This window comes from Tupaia chinensis, unplaced genomic scaffold (assembly GCF_000334495.1).
Source record: "Tupaia chinensis unplaced genomic scaffold, TupChi_1.0 Scaffold000276_2, whole genome shotgun sequence".
Taxonomy (NCBI): Eukaryota; Metazoa; Chordata; class Mammalia; order Scandentia; family Tupaiidae; genus Tupaia; species Tupaia belangeri.
In genome coordinates, this window is record NW_006159759.1 from 2,498,692 (window position 1) to 2,517,682 (window position 18,991).

Here is an 18,991-nt window from a genome sequence, read left to right on the forward strand (position 1 = left end):
TTTAGACAATTAGTTTCAGTCATAGAGTGCAGACACTCGGTATATATTAAGTGGGGACATACAATGCCTCTCCTTCAGAGCATGGCTTGCTTCACTCAGCAGTAAGTCTTCAATATTCATCCACTTCCTGTCAAAAGCCAGGGTTTTGTTGGTTTTTATGGATGAATAGTATTCCACTGAGTATATGTCTGTCCAACCTACAGTCCTCCGCTCTACCAGCTGAGCTATCGAAGAGTGCACTCCATTGAGTATATGTGCCACAGTTTTACTAACCATTCATCTGTTCGTGGGCATTTGGGTTGTTTCCATGACTTAGCAATCATGAAAAGTGCTGCAATAAACATTGATATGCAAGCACTTTTCCGATTAAGTATTCTTCTGTCCTTCAGGTATATACCAAGGAGTGGAATATAAATTAATTTTAAAAAATGATACGAATTCATTTATGAAAATTTTAAAAATTTAATGGGCGTTTGTTGTCAGGGTTGCCATGTTTGAACTGGGTCTTCTAATTCTCATTGTCATCAGTTTCCTAATTGCAAGCAATGGGTCAGCAGACCCCATGTTCGTTCATTTCTTTATCAAGTTGATGGCACACAGTTATAATCTCAGCTGTCACCACCTTGGAGTCCACTGATTTTAATGATATCCCTTTATTTATAAAATGATATATTTATTATATAAATGGTCTTGACAATATTTCATAACCCTTCTAGTATAAAAGTTCTATAATTCTTGTTAAAATCATAAAATAAGTATAAAGCATTGAATAAATGCTTTCACTGAGTGCAGAGCAGTACATTTGTGTAAAAAGCAAACACATTTTCAATATAATTAATAAAAACTTGACTTAGAATTAAGCATCTAGACCCTCGAGTCCTTCAGTAGACTGCTGACAAATGCCGTGAGCATATTAGGTGCAAGGTCATGTTTACATGCATGGACAGCAGGTTAAATGCTGATTCTTTGATTTTCTTTCTGAGCAATGCTTTTCCATGAACAGATAATGTAATAGATACTTTGCTCACAAGCCACAAATTCCTGGCTGTTTTAGGTCATGTCTAGCATGTTGAAATACAGTCTGTGTCTCTTTTCATCTTAAACATTAGAATCATTCTTGTAAACACTCAGAGTAACCAGAACAGAGTGTAAACCAGCTGGAATATCAGAGAAATCTCTTCTACTTTTAAGAATTATTTATTTAATTTTATTTGTTAATACTTTTTAATTTGACCAGAGTGAGACGGAGAAAGAGAAAGAAAAAAGTGAGAAAGCGAGCTGCCAGGTCCAGAACTCAAGCCACGGCTGGTCGTGTGAGAGTCTAGCACCTTAACCACCATGCTACTTGCTGGCTTCCAGAAAACTCTTAAGAATAATTATTTGATCAAGGTGAATCATGTAACATGTTTTAATTAGCATTCAAGGAAACAGAACAGGGTGAAATAATTTACCAATTTGTTCTTAATCCCTAAAATATTTTCAATGTCTACTATGATGGGTACTTACGTGGCTGATTAAATAATACAATTTTATTAGACACCTGGGAGAGGCTGTGTAATTTCAGAGTTTGATTTTATAGCAATTGACTAGTAAAGAAAGGTGCAGAAGAATGGAAAGAGAAAAGGAAGGTTGTTTTTATAGTAAAGGAAGTTAGGAGGAACATTTAAAAACATTTTTCTTATTAAAATGGAAGTTTACAGAATATTTTAATTACCATTTAGGCTCAGTTGAGAGAAAGAATGAAACTTTAAAAGGTTCCTAAATAAAAATAACGTGTTTACGAGTGTTCAAATGATGTTTTTCTTCTTATCAGTGAGACAGATACAGTGGTTTGTTCAAATGGTAAATATGGTCTTGTCAGAGAAAGACTTGAACTTGAACCCCAATCTATCATTTTAGGTACTTGGCTGATAATACTTCTAACTTTTCAGTCTCTGAGTTGTCTCAGGCAGATGGTAATAACCAAAGCTTTTTAACATTATAAGAAGTCTTCAAAAACTAATGGAAAATATGTTTTATGAAAAGACTATAATTTCAGAGTTTTTAGGACCAAAATAAACTTGTACTTGAATTCCATTTTTCCATTAAATTTTTGAAGTCCTCTCATTATTTCATAATTATTGATCATGGTGTCTGCAACTATAATAAATATTATCTAACATTATTTACTTGGATGTGAAAGAGACAGTAATGAAGCCTTCTGCAATAAACACTAAAATTTCATCTATACACATGTGATCTTGAAATAGCATCTCATTTGAGATGTTCAAATGACACTCTCTGGTAGTACCATGGGGATTGTGCTTTCAGATTTTGGCACGTCTTGTTTTCATTTGGAAATCTAGGCAATATACCTTTCAGAATTTACAAAAGTCACTAGAACATTTTGGAAAATGTAAGTTTTCTCTGATTTATGAAGAACCGTCTCATAAGTAGCAAATCATGATCCCAGGCGGTATTTACAGTAAGTAGTCTTTACCTTAGCTCGCATTATTTCAACTTTATTCATTTGATCTGTGTGAGCCCACAGGAAGTAAAAGCAGAAAACGGGTAAAAGAATCTTTGACTGAGAAGTGTCGAGTGCGGTAAACAGAAAAGGAGGAGAGGGCAGGAAGAACAGAGGAGGAGGCAGGGAAAAGAAATGAGAACTTGGAGGGATCACCTTTGGAGTAAGGTCTGGATTAGAGTTCTAATTGCCACTTATTTGCTGGGTAAAATGCAACACTTCCATCTTCTCACGTGTAAAATGGGGATAAACCCTCCCTTAGAGAATGCTCTCAAAGGCTGACGTGGAAATGAAATGATATGATGAAGGGCAAGTACTTAGTCCACGGCCTGAAACGTGGTCGTGTTATTGACCCTGGGAAGAGAGGAAAAGTCTGCCCTGCGTGTTTCACATCCACTGCTGAGCTGATCCCATCACTGCTCTTTTACTTTTTATGCTCAAGTCTTCTACAGGTCTTCCATCACTGCTCCTCATCTCTCTTTGAAAACTTTGTATTAGAGCAAAGAAAAGCTACTTTTCAAATAAGGGGATGTCTAACAATTAGCCAGTTTCCCTTCAAAAAGGCATTTGTTAAGACTGCCATCTCTTCTTGCTAAACTGCCTGTGAAACTGAGGATTGGTTTTTTGACTCTATTTTGTAGGAAAGACTAGCCTGGACCAAAGAGATCTTGGCTTCATTATTTAAAAATACTGTCTGTGCCAGATGTGTGCGTATGCCAAATTCTGACAGAATAGAAAACAGAGGAGAAGGGATTGCAATGTGACCATGGGGGTGGCTTTCTTCTCTCTTTCTCCCCCTAGTGAATGCAGACACCCTCAGGGAGTTGAAAAGATAAAGTACTGTTTGCTGTATGTGACAAACTATTATCTTCTTTTTTCCTAATAATTGAGATTTCATCTAAGAGATCCATGGCTTTCTTCCATGATTTCTGTCTTCTCTCAATCTTATTAAGGACCTTTTCTTTTACTTAATATAATTGTCCACGGGGTTGAAGAAAGCTATAAAATTTATTCAAAGGTGTCTTCTTTTAGATTTTCCCAGTTATAGAAGCTAAATGTTTTGTATTTCCTATATAATATATATTTTTTAGAAACAGATTGAAACGTCTTTAAAAAATCCCATAACCATATGCCTTTTGATATACATACCACTTCCTGGAAAGTGGGATTTCTAGTTGTCCCAAAATAAGTAAATCTGCCTGAGTGTTATTTGGCCTGTCCTTCAAAGCCCTATTCAACGTCACTTACAAAGCCATTCCACACATTCCTAGAAAGGGCTAATCCACTCCCATTTTACGTTACAATAGTATTTTATTATGTCTTCCATAATTTTTGAAATGAAGGAAATTTCCTAAGTAACTATAATACACAAGAACTTTTTTTTTTTTTTTGAGAGGTTTTTGCTATAGGGCACGTGCACTTGCCAGAAAGACAGAGAGACAGAAAGCAAGAAATCACCCCCTCGGGGGATGGCCATGCCACAATCCCTTCTCTTCCATTCTCCTCTCGGGATCTTGGGCACGCACGCACACGTGCCTGGCATGAGTTTAAGCCACTAGGTCTGGGACTCGAATTGCAGTTGACTACATAGAGTCCAGCAACATAGCCATTACACTAACTTCTGGTCCCAATAATAGACAAGAACTTTGAAGACACAAATGAGAACAAAGCAAAATCCTTTCAGGAGTCCAAAGATCACATAAAGCTAGAGAAGTAGTCAACGGCAGTTTAATGAGTCTTTTCCAAATTTTGGAACAAGTCACATGTAACTCCATATGTTAAAGTGAGGTTAGGTAGAGAAAATTGCAGACTAAGAAACAAGAAAACCAAGTTTTTTTACCCCTCTTCTGCTTATTTTTAAGAGTGTATGTGTGTGTGTGTGTGTGTGTGTGTGTGTGTATACACATATGATTATAGCAAAAGGAATGCTGTTTTAGAATATGACTGAGCTGTCGCATCTCCCTCCAACCATGAACAAAGAAAAGAATGTATCACTTCCCTGTGAAGGTAAATCAGGAGAGAACTAGGACAGGCACTATAGAGAGCTCAGGTGCTTACATCTCAGAGCCCGGCTGGATGTTGGCAAGCTTCAGAGTTCTGTAAGATGCCCCAGTACCACAGTGTGTTTCCAGAGCAGAGGCCAAATTCATTCTTGAGGATATCTGTATTTCTAGGGTTTAGCAATAGAAAAATGAGAATGGCCACTGTATGCCTAGTGGGCACCTGTGGAAGATACACTTGACCAGACTTGTTGGGACCGCCCCCAGTAAGGTTCCCTGATAAGGGATATGATGTCTCCAAAGAGCCCAGGGTACCCCACAGTAGAAAGCAGCAGGGTGCAGACTAATGCCATCTTGTGGAATGTTCAACACACATGCGAGACCCAGGGACTACAACCACCCAGGTACAAGTTCCTCCCTCTTCTTTGATCTGATCTGTAAGTAACAGCACAATAGCATTAGAAGGTGGAGGAGGATGTGGAAAGAAGAGAGAAAAGACATATCATAGCTCTTGGGTCAAGTCTGTGCTGGGCTGGAAGGGGGGTCATGGTATTGGAGATGAAAGTAAAGTTTTGATATAAACTGTGATGTTTTAATATTTGAAAATGATACAGGTCTAGATGTCTCAAAGTGCCTGGGATTAGATAATGATGCTGAGGAAAAGATGGAGCATTTGAGAGAGCAGTAGCAAGAAAAAAATAAAACCACCCCGTGTTTAAACCCTATGGTAGCATGCAATCTGTCCAGTAAATTATTCTAACTCTGATATGGTGTAGAAAGTACTTAAGCCAGGGAAGATTTTTATTTGATTGTCTCCTTGATACATTTATCACTTGGGGGCATTGATCTTTTAAATGTAGAACACGTATTTTTCCTTATGTGGCCAGAAATATATATGTGACATTTTCCACATCAGAGCAAAAAGAAAATGGCAGGGCAGGATACCATGTTCTAAGGAACTTAAATACTATTTGAGTGTGTAAAAACTGTTTTAAGCATGGTCGTTTGTTTGGCATTTCTTTTTTTCTGCTCCTTCTGCCTTATTTATTCTACAAGAACCAAAGAAAATGGCTACATGTTGGAACAGTACAAAACCCACCTACTGACTCAGTACTAGCTAATTAAGAATAAAAAATGCATATGGGAAGGTCAGACATGGGGATTGGAAGGGAGCTAAGCCCTGCTCTGTGTGTAGCACTGTGGAAGGTTCTCTGGACTCCCAAGCTGTTGAAGCAGGCGGAGTGTCCAGATGTTATGGGCCAGTCAGCAGTGGAGATGTTGCACCATGAGTTCATCTTAGTGACACTAGCTACAAACCAACCTAGAAACTGGATGGTCTTGCTATATCAATAGTCATGTGTTTAACCTGAAAATTTTCCTCAGTATGAAAGGAGCTATTTATATGATTACCATTGTTTAAATTACTGCTAGAGGGGCCAGCAGGTGGCATGTTGGTTAAGGGTGCTGGACTCCCACATGGCCAACAGTATTTCGAGTCCTGGACCTGGTGACTTCCTTTCTCTCTCTCTCTCTTTTTCTCTCACTCTCACAGTCTCTCTCTGGTCAAACACAAATAAATAAATAAAAAGAATATATATATATATATTTAAAAATTGCCACTAGACAACACAGTAACTCATTTAAATGAAGAATGATAGTGATAACAATAAAAAAATAGTTGCTAAAGAATATGAAAGATTTACTGCGGAGTGAGGCAAGCCAGGCTGTGAAGGAGAGGCATTGTATGTCCCCACTTAATATATACCGAGTGTCTGCAGTCTAAATAAAAAGAATATATATATATATATATTTAAAAATTGCCACTAGACAACACAGTAACTCATTTAAATGAAGAATGATAGTGATAACAATAAAAAAATAGTTGCTAATGAGCATTTATCACATTAGGAACTATGCTAAACTATTTATATCCATCACCTTATTTAATATAATGATCAAAGGTTAGGATATTATCTCTATTTTATAAGGGAGAAAATCAAAACCTTGTTTTGACCATGTTCACCCTGGTAGAAAATGGTATAGTAAAATGTTAACTCAGATCTAAACTCAAATTCAATGACAAGAAAAACTTTTTTCCTTTATATATAATTCATTAAAGTTTAAAACCACAAAATTGCAAATACTAAGATTTATACCATGCTTTCAAGTTAGAAATCTAATATAGAGGACCAACCCTTTCTGAATGACAAGTTACATAATTAACTATCTTCCTTTTGCATTCATCTTTCAACAGTGTTACAGATATGTAGCTTACAGAATATTTAAGTTCAATTATATGAGAGAATTGCTGTTGTTAAATTCATTTTACATATTTTTCCATTTTTACCATAGTGCATATTTCAAATTTATTTCCTAAAATGTGATTGTTCTCTCTTGAGTGTCATCTTTTTAAATAATAGAATGTATTTACATTACTCCATCCCAAATATATGAACTTGTTTGATGACAGTAAATGCATTTAAAAACTAAAAACATTATTTTCTGTCTTTGTCTATCTAATCTCTAATTAAACTTGCAGAAAAGTGTACTGTAAATAAAAAATGAAAATATGCATTAAGGTAAACAACATGTATTAGTACTATTAGTTTAACATCTGCATACTAAGAAGTTGAACTGAACCCATTTATCTTATCTTTAGAGGTTATCAAGAGTGTTTTGGTGAATGGAAAGTCAGAATATTCCCTAGAGAAAAATTACAAAGAGAAATTCATTTTTTTAGTGTGTGGGAAATGAGTAATTCTTAGGTAGGAATACTTTACTAAGGCTGCTTTGGAATTTAGAATAGTCAGGTAAATTACATCAACTCAATATTCCTAACAATGAGAACTTTTTTCTTACAAGCAGCATTCTCAATTTTCAAAGTTTAGTTGGTCCATTAGAGCAGAATCATATTTTCAAATACATGATATGAATTTGAGGCAGTGTGCATCACTTCAGAGAGTGTCTTAGGATATTGGTGTCCCTTTTCATCTGTGCTGTCTGACAAAACAGGTGCAAAACTCAACACTCCTTCAACACCGTTAGTAGCTTAAGCTTTACAAAGTACTGCACAGAAACATAAGCAGAAAGCCCAAGAAACAGACAGTAGGCAAGACAAGCCTTCCTTGACTCCCTTTCAAAGGAGAGCACTTCATGTATTTTTCATGCTCTTTCTCTTCTCCTTCATAAGACTTTAATGGACTAAAGTATGTCATGTAAATTGAACTCATGATAAAATGTAGTGATGGACAACATAGGATGGAAGTAGCTGCAGAAGTACCTGAGGAAGTCTTTTACAATGCATCATCTACATACGGTTTAACTGGAAATGTAAAAGCGTTTTTGTTAAAATGCTTTATAATGGCACAAGGAGATTTATAGTATAAAAAGTTGAAAAGGATTATTCATTCCCAACAGATTATGTATTTTTGAGATGAATATTTATAGAGAGCCTCTGAATTAAGCAGTAATCTTTGCCTTTGTTTAAACACAATTAACAATATGCAAAGTAAGTAAGGCAGTGCTTTTTAGAAAACACGTGAGTGTAAGTACTACTCTTGGCAGTCATGTCCATATCTGCACAGTGAGTATATAAAATGAGGAACCACTAACTTGTTATGCTCTTAATTAATGAACACCTGTACACAATGAAAGCGTGGCTGATTTTATGGATGTGTGAAAATCCAACCAGGCAATTAATGTTCAATTTAAAATTCACACTATTGAAAAGATAGCAGGAAAAATAACTTGTAATAGGCAAATCACGAAAGTAGAAAAGTTGGATTTTCTGTGGATGAGCCTTGTTTGATATATTTAGGCTACTTTATCTCTTCTTTATTTGGGCTACTTAATTAATTATCATACTGAAAAAAAAATGAACATCATTTGTATGGCTGTTGTATTTAATGCAATAAATTGACCCTTTGAAATTATTTTCTTTCTTTCTTTCTTTCTTTCTTTCTTTCTTTCTTTCTTTCTTTCTTTCTTTCTTTCTTTCTTTCTTTCTCTCTTTCTTTCTTTCTTTTTTAAGAGATTTTTGCTATAGGGTGTGTACACTTGCCAGAGAGAGACAGAAATCACCCCCCAGGGGGATAGCCACACTGCAATCCCTTCTCCTCCCAGGATTTTGGGTATGCATGCACATGCACCTGGCATGAGTTTTAAGCTGTTGGGTCCAGAACTCAAACCCAGGTCAGCCATGTGGGAGTCAAAGTAATGTAACCATTATGCTATCTGTTGGTCCCAAAATTCTTTTCTTTCTTTCTTTCTCTTTCTCTCGCTTTTTTTTAAGGATAAAATGGTATGCTTTAGAGACAGAATGGACTGTTCAGATAGTTCATTGTAATGGTTGTAAACTTTAATTGGTTAGAAGTAAAAAAATCATATTTTTTTGGTTCAGTTTTCTATCTATAATACAAAACAGACACAGATAAATCTTAGTCTCCCAAGTACCCATATCTTTAATTTTTAATTACTGGTGTGGGTATGGGTATATAAAAGAAAAAAGTAAGAATATTCCCCTTTAAAACATGATATGTTAAGTATCAGTGCCAGACATTGTGGTTCGCATATGGAACAGTGAATAAGTTAGCTGTTAATTTCTCATGTGTGGTCATTAAGAACATTTTTATCAGAAGTATTATTCTAAAAGAGCATAACAAAGCTATGTTTTCTAATTCAAGAAGCAGATGGGTAATCATTTTACCCATAAACTTCAAGGAAGTAGGTCAAGGAAGGACTATGTTTGCAAAGTGTTATTTATACTGGTTAGGTGGTGAAGGGCAGCATGAAAAAGTCCAAAGAAAGTAGACCATAATTAGGGGAAAGTGCAATTACTAAAGAAAAAGAAGGTGAGCTGATCTGTTCTGAATTTTATGGATATGCAATGAGTGTATAATTAGAAGAATAAATTAACGGCTTCAATTTATGGTGACTGGGGTGCCAGGAAATGGAAGCATTACATATCTGTATTTGTGGAAAGTGTTAAAAACAAACAAAAATTTTAGACAAACCAAAATTTAACAGTTTTTTTAAACAAAGGGCAGGTGATTTAAATTGGGCAGCCTCCCGGAAGATAACTTCCAAGAGACTATGTGGCTAGTTGTGCGTTTTCCAAGGACTATATTTGGGTGGAATGGAAGAGTGATGTGTGCAGTAAAAAAGTGTCATACAAAAATGTGAGAGTGAAGTAGAGAGATGCTTGGTTACAGGTGGATGGGAGGCTGCACAAACGCCTAAAAGGTGTGGTTTCTGTGACTGACAGCAGTGTGACTAGCGTAATTGGCTGCAACTTAGTAACCAGCTTAAGACAAAACAACAACAACAAAACGAAAACAGGATAACATGTATGATTTTGGCTTATCCATAGTGACCCAAATGTGGGAGTATATCAGCCATTTGAGGCCAGAATAGTTTATTTTAACAAAAAAAAAAAAAAAAAAAAAAGAGGAAAGGTCTAAAACAAAAAGAATTATTTTAAAGTAAATGATCTTTTGATGTCTAGGTAAATGAATCGGAACAAATTATCCCAAGCCAGGCAAGAAAGAAATCATGGTTAATTCAATGTGCTTTCAAAATGATTAAGAGGCATACTACGGAGAATGTTGTCTCTCCAAACTTTACCTGCTTCATTGGTGCGGATCAGGCGTGACGGAGTGCTGGGATCTCCAGTCCCGATTGGGTTGGTGGCAACCACTCGAAATTCGTATTCCACCCAAGGATTTAGGTCCACCGCCATGGCTGACTCCATGTCTCCTGTTATGACTTCTGGGACTATAGGAAAGGAAGGTGGCTTCATGTCATCAGGAGGACTGAGAAGATTGCTTAATGGTAACAAGGATATCATCACACCTATTGACAGAACGAGCAGGCTGAAACATACTGTCTCATGACACATGATCCTGGCATCACCTCTAAGGTCAGTAGTAAATGAAAGTCTTCAGGAAGTAAAGCATTTGCATATATCAAAGTTTGTTGGAGGGCTAGCACCATCAACTAGTGGTTCAAGGAACCAGATTGGTCACATAGAAGACCATAGTTTGAATCTTACCTGGGCAACTTGAAAACTATGCCAGGCAAGTGTGTGTGAGTGTGTGTGTGTGTGTGTGTGCACACTCAAAATCCCAAACAGTTGGGGAAATGGAGGGGGGATTGCAGTATGACCACATCCCATAGAGGATGCTCTTCTAAACCAACCCACCCTGTGAGTGCGTGCACCCTCTGGCAATTAAAAATGTTTGCTGGAGTCATCAGAGTGTGCTTTTTTAATTTTTTTTTTTTCTCCATAGGGTGTGTGCACTCAGCAGAAAGAGATAAAGTGAGAAATCACTCCCTGGGGGAATAGCCATGCCATAATCCCTTCTCCATTTTCCTCTTAGGACTTTGGGCACACATGCACACACACCTGGCATGATCTTGAAACCTCTAGGTCCAGAGCATGAACCATGGTTGGCCATGTGGGAATTCAGTACCTTAAACTCCATGCCTCCTGCTGTTCCCATCATCAGAATTCTTTAATCCCTTCTTCACACACGTTATCATTATCCATGGTAAAAATCATTTTATCAATCTCATCAGCCCCAGAGAAGAGACTAAGTAATGCTGTCATTTAAGCAGAATTTTTCTTCAGTTTCCAGGGAAATTTCTTAAGCAGTTTGCCTCTCCTCATTCTGACATACATGTTTAATCACTTAGCAGTTCCAAGCAGCAAAGTAAGAGTATGCCTCTCTAACCTAAAAGCTAGTTTGTGGGGTATCAGTGGAAGCTCTGAACTCTTGAGATGACTTTTATACTATGTTTAGATTGTTATCAAAGCACAAAATTATTTTCAACATGATTAGCATGTTGTGAAATACTTTTTACATAGCACATATGCTCTCTTTGGGACTGTTTTTCTTGGTCACTCATCTCTGCTGTCTAGGAAATATTCCTAGAAGAATATCTGTACATAGAGCCGTCAGAGTTTTACCAGTCCTGATTTCTGTCTAAGCATGGTGGGGGAGCCAGGGGTGCGGCTGGAGCTCTGGATTGGATGACTCAGTTTAGTTTTACTATGGTGGAGTAGAATTAAATCACGTTGAATTTCTCAAGAAAATCTTCTCGGGATTGGGTGAACCACATAATGGCTATATCACTGGACTCCCACGTAGTCGACCACGGCTCACGTCCTGGACCCGGTGGCTTAAAACTCACGCTAGGCACGTGTGCGTGAGTGCCCAGGATCCCGAGAGGAGAATGGAGGAGAAGGGATTGCGATGTGACCATCCCCCCTGGGGGGTGATTTCTGGCTTTCTGTCTCTATGTCTCTCTCTGTCTGTCTGGTGAGTGCATGTGCCCTATAGTGAAAATCTCTCCAAAAAAAAAAAAAAAGGAAAAAAAAAAAAAAGAAAAAAGAAAAAAAGAAAATCTTCTCCAAACTGGATCAGGAGAATGTTACTAGGGCCAGCAGATGGCATAGTGGTTAAGGTACTGGACTCCCACATCACTGACTGCAGTTCGAGACCTGGACCTGGTGGCTTAAAAGTCATGCCAGGTACATGTGTGTGTGTGCCAAAATTCCAAGAGGAGAATGGAGGAGAAGGGATTGCAGCATGGTCATCCCTTCCTTGGGGGTGATGAGAAATCACTTTTTCTCTGGTGAATGCATGCCCCTATAGCTTAAAAAAAAAAAAAACCAAAAACACTCTTAAAAAAAAAAAGGAATGTCACCAAACTATCAGTTCTGTGAAAGGTGAATGATAGATAGAACAGGGGTAGTAGGAGATACCTTACACATTTCATAGCACTGCCAAGCTTTTACACTCACATATATATATATATATGTACATAGATGCACATATATATTTTATATATGTACATATACAAAACATGTGTACATATATGTATTTTTATATAAAATCAGCTCTGAAGCACTGAGATTTGTGTATATATGTGTGTGTATATATATGTACATATATATACAAATTAATTTAATTTGTTGTTATTACTATTTTTTAACTTGACAAGAGAAAGCCAGAAAGAGAGAGAAAGTAAAAGTGAGAAAGCAAGCTGTCCGGTTCAGGATTGAGCCGCAGTCAGCCATGTGGGAGTCCAACACCTCAGTTACCACATCCTCTAAATGATATTTTTAAGCAGCAACATGATGACCTGGAAAAAAGGTCTGATCCCTCTTGCTGTACTAGCAACTGGGCATCGTCTTTGCAATTTAAGAGGAAGGAAGGAAAAAGACAGTGTTATGTCCATAGATTGGTGAATTGCTGAGTTATGCCCACCAACCATAAAGATGGGAAGAAGAGATTCTCAGACATCAGCCCTCAGTAGCCTCTAGCCTACATGGTGTCACCAGCACTCACCTCGGGCCCATCTGGATTTGCCTCACTTCATTTACCGCTGTTTATGTCATTCATGTCAAGCAGTTGCAGGTGTCTGGGCTGCCCCTCGTTCCTTTTATTCTAATAACCACGGAATTCTTCCATTTCCTCTTCTATACAGCTCATATACTCCCTACTTAAAGTCCTTCCACTGTGACTTCAGGGATACATAATCCACTATCAGCAAATTCCCCTATATCCTCAGTCTCCTAAGTGAACATGCTCCCAACTTTTTATTTTAATAGAAACTGAGGAAATTTTACCATTCTCAATGCATAGTTCTCTTAAGGTACTGTGGAAAAGAAGTATCTGCTCTCTCTTTTCCTTCCACAGATATCTTTAATGTTTCTTTCCTGTTGGCATACAAGAACACAGGAGCTTTTCTCATGAAAAAGAAAAACAAAGCTGTCCTAAACTTTCTTTTCCTTCTTTTTAACTGGTTTCTCTGTGCCTTTTATACCAAAATAACTGAGGGATGTCTATATCCTGTTATTTGTAGTTTCTCTTGATTTTCCTGGTATTTTCTCTTGAACCCATTCCAAATAACCCTTTAATGCTAATTTTGTGTTGTACTAAGCCCCATTAAGATGACTACTGGTGTCTTTTACTGAACCTTTACGGTCAGTTCTCTGTTCATCTTACTTGACCTATCCCATCCTTTGAGACAGCAGATCACTATCTTCCTATTGAAAGACTCTCCTTCCTGACAATGCATTATCAATCTCCATTGCTGGTTCTTTTTTATTCCCTTGATGCAACCCATGTCTGCTAATTCTGACCCATTTCCTGCTCCATAATGATGTTCATGGAGTCTCATAGTTTTAAATAGTTTGCTGATGACTTTAATATTGTCAGTCATAATCATCCCTAAACTCCAGGCTCATATGTCCAATAGTCCATTTGTCCAGAGGTATTTCTAATTGAATAGGGTTTGTTATTCTTATTCAGGGAATGACAATTGCATTTTTTAAAAGTTTTTTTTTTTGCCATAGGGTACATGTGCTTGCCAAAGAGAGACAGAGAGAGACAGCGAGACAGAAAGCGAGAAATCAGCCCCAAGAGGCTGCCAGGAGGCAGGGGGAGGGCCACACCACAATCTCTTTTCCTCCAACATCCCCCTGGTATTTTGGGCACACATGTACATGCATCTGGTGTCATTTTCAAGATGCCAGGTCTGAGACTGGAACTGTGGTTGGCCATGTGGGAATCCAGTGCCTAAACTACCATGCCACCTGCTTGCCCCTACACTCTCTTTTTTGGCAGACTTTATTATTTTGTTTTCCAGCACATCACAGTATTTTGATTTTCCTTTGACCTCAATGATGGCCTCCTCTCTATCTCCTTTGTTTGCTTCTTGTTCTCTACAATGTCTTACCATTGGAGTGCGCCAGGCTTTGATCTTCATAGTTTCTTTAAAAGAAAGTCATAGGGTGAGGCTCTGATCATTGTGTTCTTAGAACAGATACCAGAGCAGGAACAGAAATTGGCATAATGGCTTTGTTGTTGGACTCCCATGTAGTCTACTGCAGTTTGAATCCCAGACCCACTGGCTTAAACTTACACCGGGCATGTGTGCATGCGTGCCCACGACCCTGAGAGGAGAATGGAGGAGAAGGGATTGTGATGTGGCCATCTGTCCTAGGGGGTGATTTCTTGCTTTCTGTCTCTCTGTCTCTCTCTGTCTCTCTGGTGAGTGCAAGCTCCCTATAGCAAAAATTCCCCCCCCCCAAAAAAAAGGAAGAGATGCCAACGCACTCAGGTATCCTTCTCTCTGCCATGTGAGGAAGCAGACACCTACAAGCCCAAAAGAGGGTCTGCACCAGGATCCAAATTGGCAAGCACCTTGATTTTAGAATTCCTGATCTCTTGAACTGTGAAGAAATAAATGACTCTTGCCTAAGTCACTCAGTTCATGGTATTATTTTGTTACAATAGCCCAAGCTAGTTAATTGCCACTGCCAGAGTACTTTAGATTCCTCTCACTGTATAAAATTGCCTGTTTTTTTTTTCTTTTTTTTCTTCCCAATAGTACTGATCAACTTGTAAGATACCACAGTATGTACTTGTTTGTTTCATTCTTAGTTCATTATTTCTTTCACCCGTGGCAACAATCTTCACAAGGGCATACATTTACGCTGTTGTTGTCATTCATTGATCAGTCTCAAGTGCCGAGAACAAAACCTGGAAGGTCCTTAATACATTTTTATTGAATAAATGAACGAATCCAAATTGCCTGTTGCAATCAAAACTGGCAAAGTTAATTTTTGTTTGAATACTGATGTAATTATTATAAGCTTTGTGTTAAAATTAAAGTATATATAAAAATATCTTTCTTCCAAGGCTTTACATATTTATATCCTCTGAGTCATATCTCCAGGTTGTAAAGACTCTTTTCTCAAACCCACATTTTCTCCACCATTTTTAATTCTAGTTTCTCTTTACAGTGGAAAAAAAAAATAACCAACCTGGAAATTCTAAATTGATTGATATATAAAAATTATAAAAGAATGAGGTTAAGATATTAATATTTTTAATGAAATAATATGTAATATAAAGTAAATTGGGAGTAAAAATAAAAAAGACTATTATAATACTTATTGAAGAAAAGAGAGAAAGAGACAGAAAGACTGGCACTATTTTCTTAAAGAGGTTTTTACCTTAGAGTGCATGTAGTCACCAGAAACAGAGAGACAGAGACAGTGAGAGAGAAAGTAAGAAAGATGCTCCCTCCCTCCCCCCACCCCACACACACACAGAGGATGGACACATCACAATCCCTTCTTCTCCATTTTCCTCCTGGGACCTTGGGCATATATGCACATGCACTCAGTATGATTCAGGCCACTGGGTCCAGGACTTGAACTGTAGTCATCTATGTGGGAGTCCAGTGATGTAATAGCTGTACCATGTGCCGACCCTAAGACAAGCTCTGTCAACAAGAATTCCTGCAATCTGTCCCTTTCCTTTCAGGCAGCTAGGGTCACAGGAGCATAGCTAAACCTGGTGAGTATGGATCACCTGGGAACTGAACTCTTTCTCTGTGGTCTCTAGCATTACAGAGCATTACACTACTACCATGCATTGTTGGCTGGGCAACAAACATTTCTTTTTAAATAAACTCAAGTTTTTTATTTGAAATGCAGTTTTGTAGACATTAAGGATGATGGAAGATTTATACCAAAGGAAGTATTTTTCAAAGTCCGGTGGGCATCTTTTTATAAAGATGTTCTTTATGGAAATACAGGGAAAACTTGGTTTCAAAGGAAACATGCTTCAGAGAGAACATGACAGTGACTCAAGATAGTGGAGGATCTCATATTGACTCAGGGAGAGTGATCAGAGGCCTTTCAAGTATAAGAATCACATCTTGTAATTTAATTCATAAAATTCTAAATAAACCTCTCCAGTTGACAAATTAAATCCAATCAACCTTTGGAGAACTTATTCACAGGTAGAGGACAAATCCACTGATAGAAAAATATTTAAGAAACATATTCGAGTTAAATAAACAAAGACCAATCAACTCCATAATTATATGTGATTGATATTCCTATATAAACACAACAATAATAAAAAAAAATCTTAACAAAAAAGCTAGACCAGCTAATACTGCTCAGTGGTATGAAGAAGAAAGTCAGGTTTTCAAATTGAAAGCTATTCGTTTAAACAGAAAAAGGGTCTACAAGTGAAACGATCTATTTGTTATGGTTGTTATCATACTTTTTTCATAATGAATAAATCATTCCCATTTGTGTCTCATTTGCATAAGGCAGTGTACATAAGTTAATTCCATGATGTGTTCAGCTAAAAGATCTATGTGCAACTTATTCCTGCAATTGCCAAAAAGGAAGAACTTACTATTCTTTATATTCATTTTGGTATATAAAGGAATTTAAAGTACTTTTCAAGTATGAGTTTATAATTTGATTTAGTGGGCCACCCCTGTAGGACAGAGGTTAGGTGTGGCACAGCGGAAGCCAGATCCTACATGGCCAACCCAACTCCCAGTCCTGGCCCCAGTGGCTTGACAAACACACTGAGCACGCTTATATGCCCCAAATCTTGACAGGATGGAGAATTGGAAGAAAAAGGAATAAAGCATGACCAGGCTTCTTTGGAAGGGTTCTCTCTCTTTCATTTGCACATGTGCACTCTCTGGCATTTAAAAAATAATTCCATTTATCCAGCTCTTTAGCCTGTTAGTTGGGGCAGCTAGATCCCACATAGTTAACCACCTGGTTGAAATTCCAGACTGACACCTTGAAAAACACACTACATGCATGTGCATGCATGCCCCAAATCCCTATGGGATAGAGAAATGGAAGAGAGAGGATTGTGGTGACCATGCCCTCATTGGAGGGTGCTTTCTCTCTCAGGGGTGTACACGTGATTTAAAAAAAAAATTTACACTAATTTTATCAGAGTTTAAACAGTAGACCTCCACTGGCCCCATTGGTACAAATAAATTAGAGCTTATTTTGACAGAAATAGATATAAATTCAGGGAGCAGCTATGAAAACAAAGTGCCTATTAACCCAGGACCTAGTATGGCTCTAGGGGCACCTTTTCTCCTCTGTTCATGCTGGGCACAACATTTATGCCAGGAAATATTTCCAGCAGCGATTTTGGAGTATGCAGAGCTTTAGGACTGCTTCTGGTAGGCTGGCCCTGAGGTCTGTTTGTCTACACTCATCACTGCAATTGATGTTGAGTTTTAGAGAAATGAGGTAGCTGAAATTAACATCTTGCTATAGTCCAAGTACTATAAAGGTTGAATAAATTGGGTCACCTATAGAAATCTTTATCTAAAAAATATGTTCTTTATTTATAAATAGAGTACAAACTTCTGGTTTTGTTTTTAATAAATACTCGCTGAATTGAACTGATAAAAGACTTTCAACTTGAAAATGTTTCCAATACTCAAACTATATTAAGATAAAAAAATGAAACTTCATTGTAGGGATGTAAAAAAACGAATTAACAAAAAATACTTCATTTTGAATGCCCAGGTCCTCAATATACACTTATGTATGCCCTGTACATATAGACACACACACACATTTGCACACACACACACACACACACACACATGTTTATAGAAACAAAATTCAGAAATAGTTGAACCAAGAAAGAAAACCCAGGGCAAGGGTCAGAGAATACATTTAACTAGGAACGCATGGACGTAGTAGTTGGAAGATCAGATGTCCTGGATTACTGCAGGGATGGGCAGAATAAAGAATAAAGAAACAACTACAGACCTTCAATCCAGTAAACATATCATAAATTGAAAACAGAGTAAGTTGAAAATGCATTTAATTTGTCTGACCTACTGAACATCATAGCTTAGATTAGCCTACCCTAAACATCCTCAGAACGATTACATCAGCCTACAACTGGCCGAATCATCTAACACAAAACCTATTTTTTAACAAAGTATTGATTATCTCATGTAATTCTTTGTTTTGGATACTGTGGTGAAAGAGAAAATCAGAAAAGTTGTATAGGTACTCTAAGTATGGTTTCTACTGAACACATATAGCTTTTGCACCACAGTAAAGTTGAAAAATACAGAGCCATTTGTATACACATTGCAATGTATCCATGAGGAAATATTTCAAGAAATATTGGGTCATGGAAAAGTCATAACATATTTTTCAATGCAAAAATGTGTCATGACTTTTCCGATGACCCAATATGTTGTATTGGGTGCTGCGGCAAGAGAGGGCAGGGATCATGGCTGCAGGCAGGAAGATGACTAAGTGAGTCCATAGTTGTAAACCAGGTTGGAACTACCACACTAGGGATTAGATGGGAGTGCTGGGGTAGAAGTTGTAAGAATTGTTGCATAAGTCTGCTCATGTGGTTTCGATTGGTGTTCTTCCTGAATGAATTACCTACCATACCTAGTGTTCCCTGACTTTCAGATCTGTAGAGGTATCATAGAATTATAATGGAGCTAACAAACAGATTAATATCCACAATTACACAGTTTGCAAAAATACATACAGTATCTGTAGTGGTGATAATCAAACAGATCTAGGTTAATGCATATCCTAAAAATCAAGAAAAAATCTGAATTATGGTCTGCATGTAGATATACTGCAAGAAAATTGCAT

General features: G+C 37.5%; 1 protein-coding gene across 1 annotated transcript in view; it reads right to left on the reverse strand.

The window, feature by feature from the left end:
* Positions 1-18,991, reverse strand: part of CNTN5 (contactin 5) — a 515,333-nt gene that overhangs the window by 57,685 nt on the left and 438,657 nt on the right. Inside the window, exon 16 of the mRNA XM_006150105.2 lies at positions 10,129-10,278. Within this exon, the coding sequence (XP_006150167.1) occupies positions 10,129-10,278 (150 nt within the window). The remainder of the gene's footprint in view (positions 1-10,128; positions 10,279-18,991) is intronic.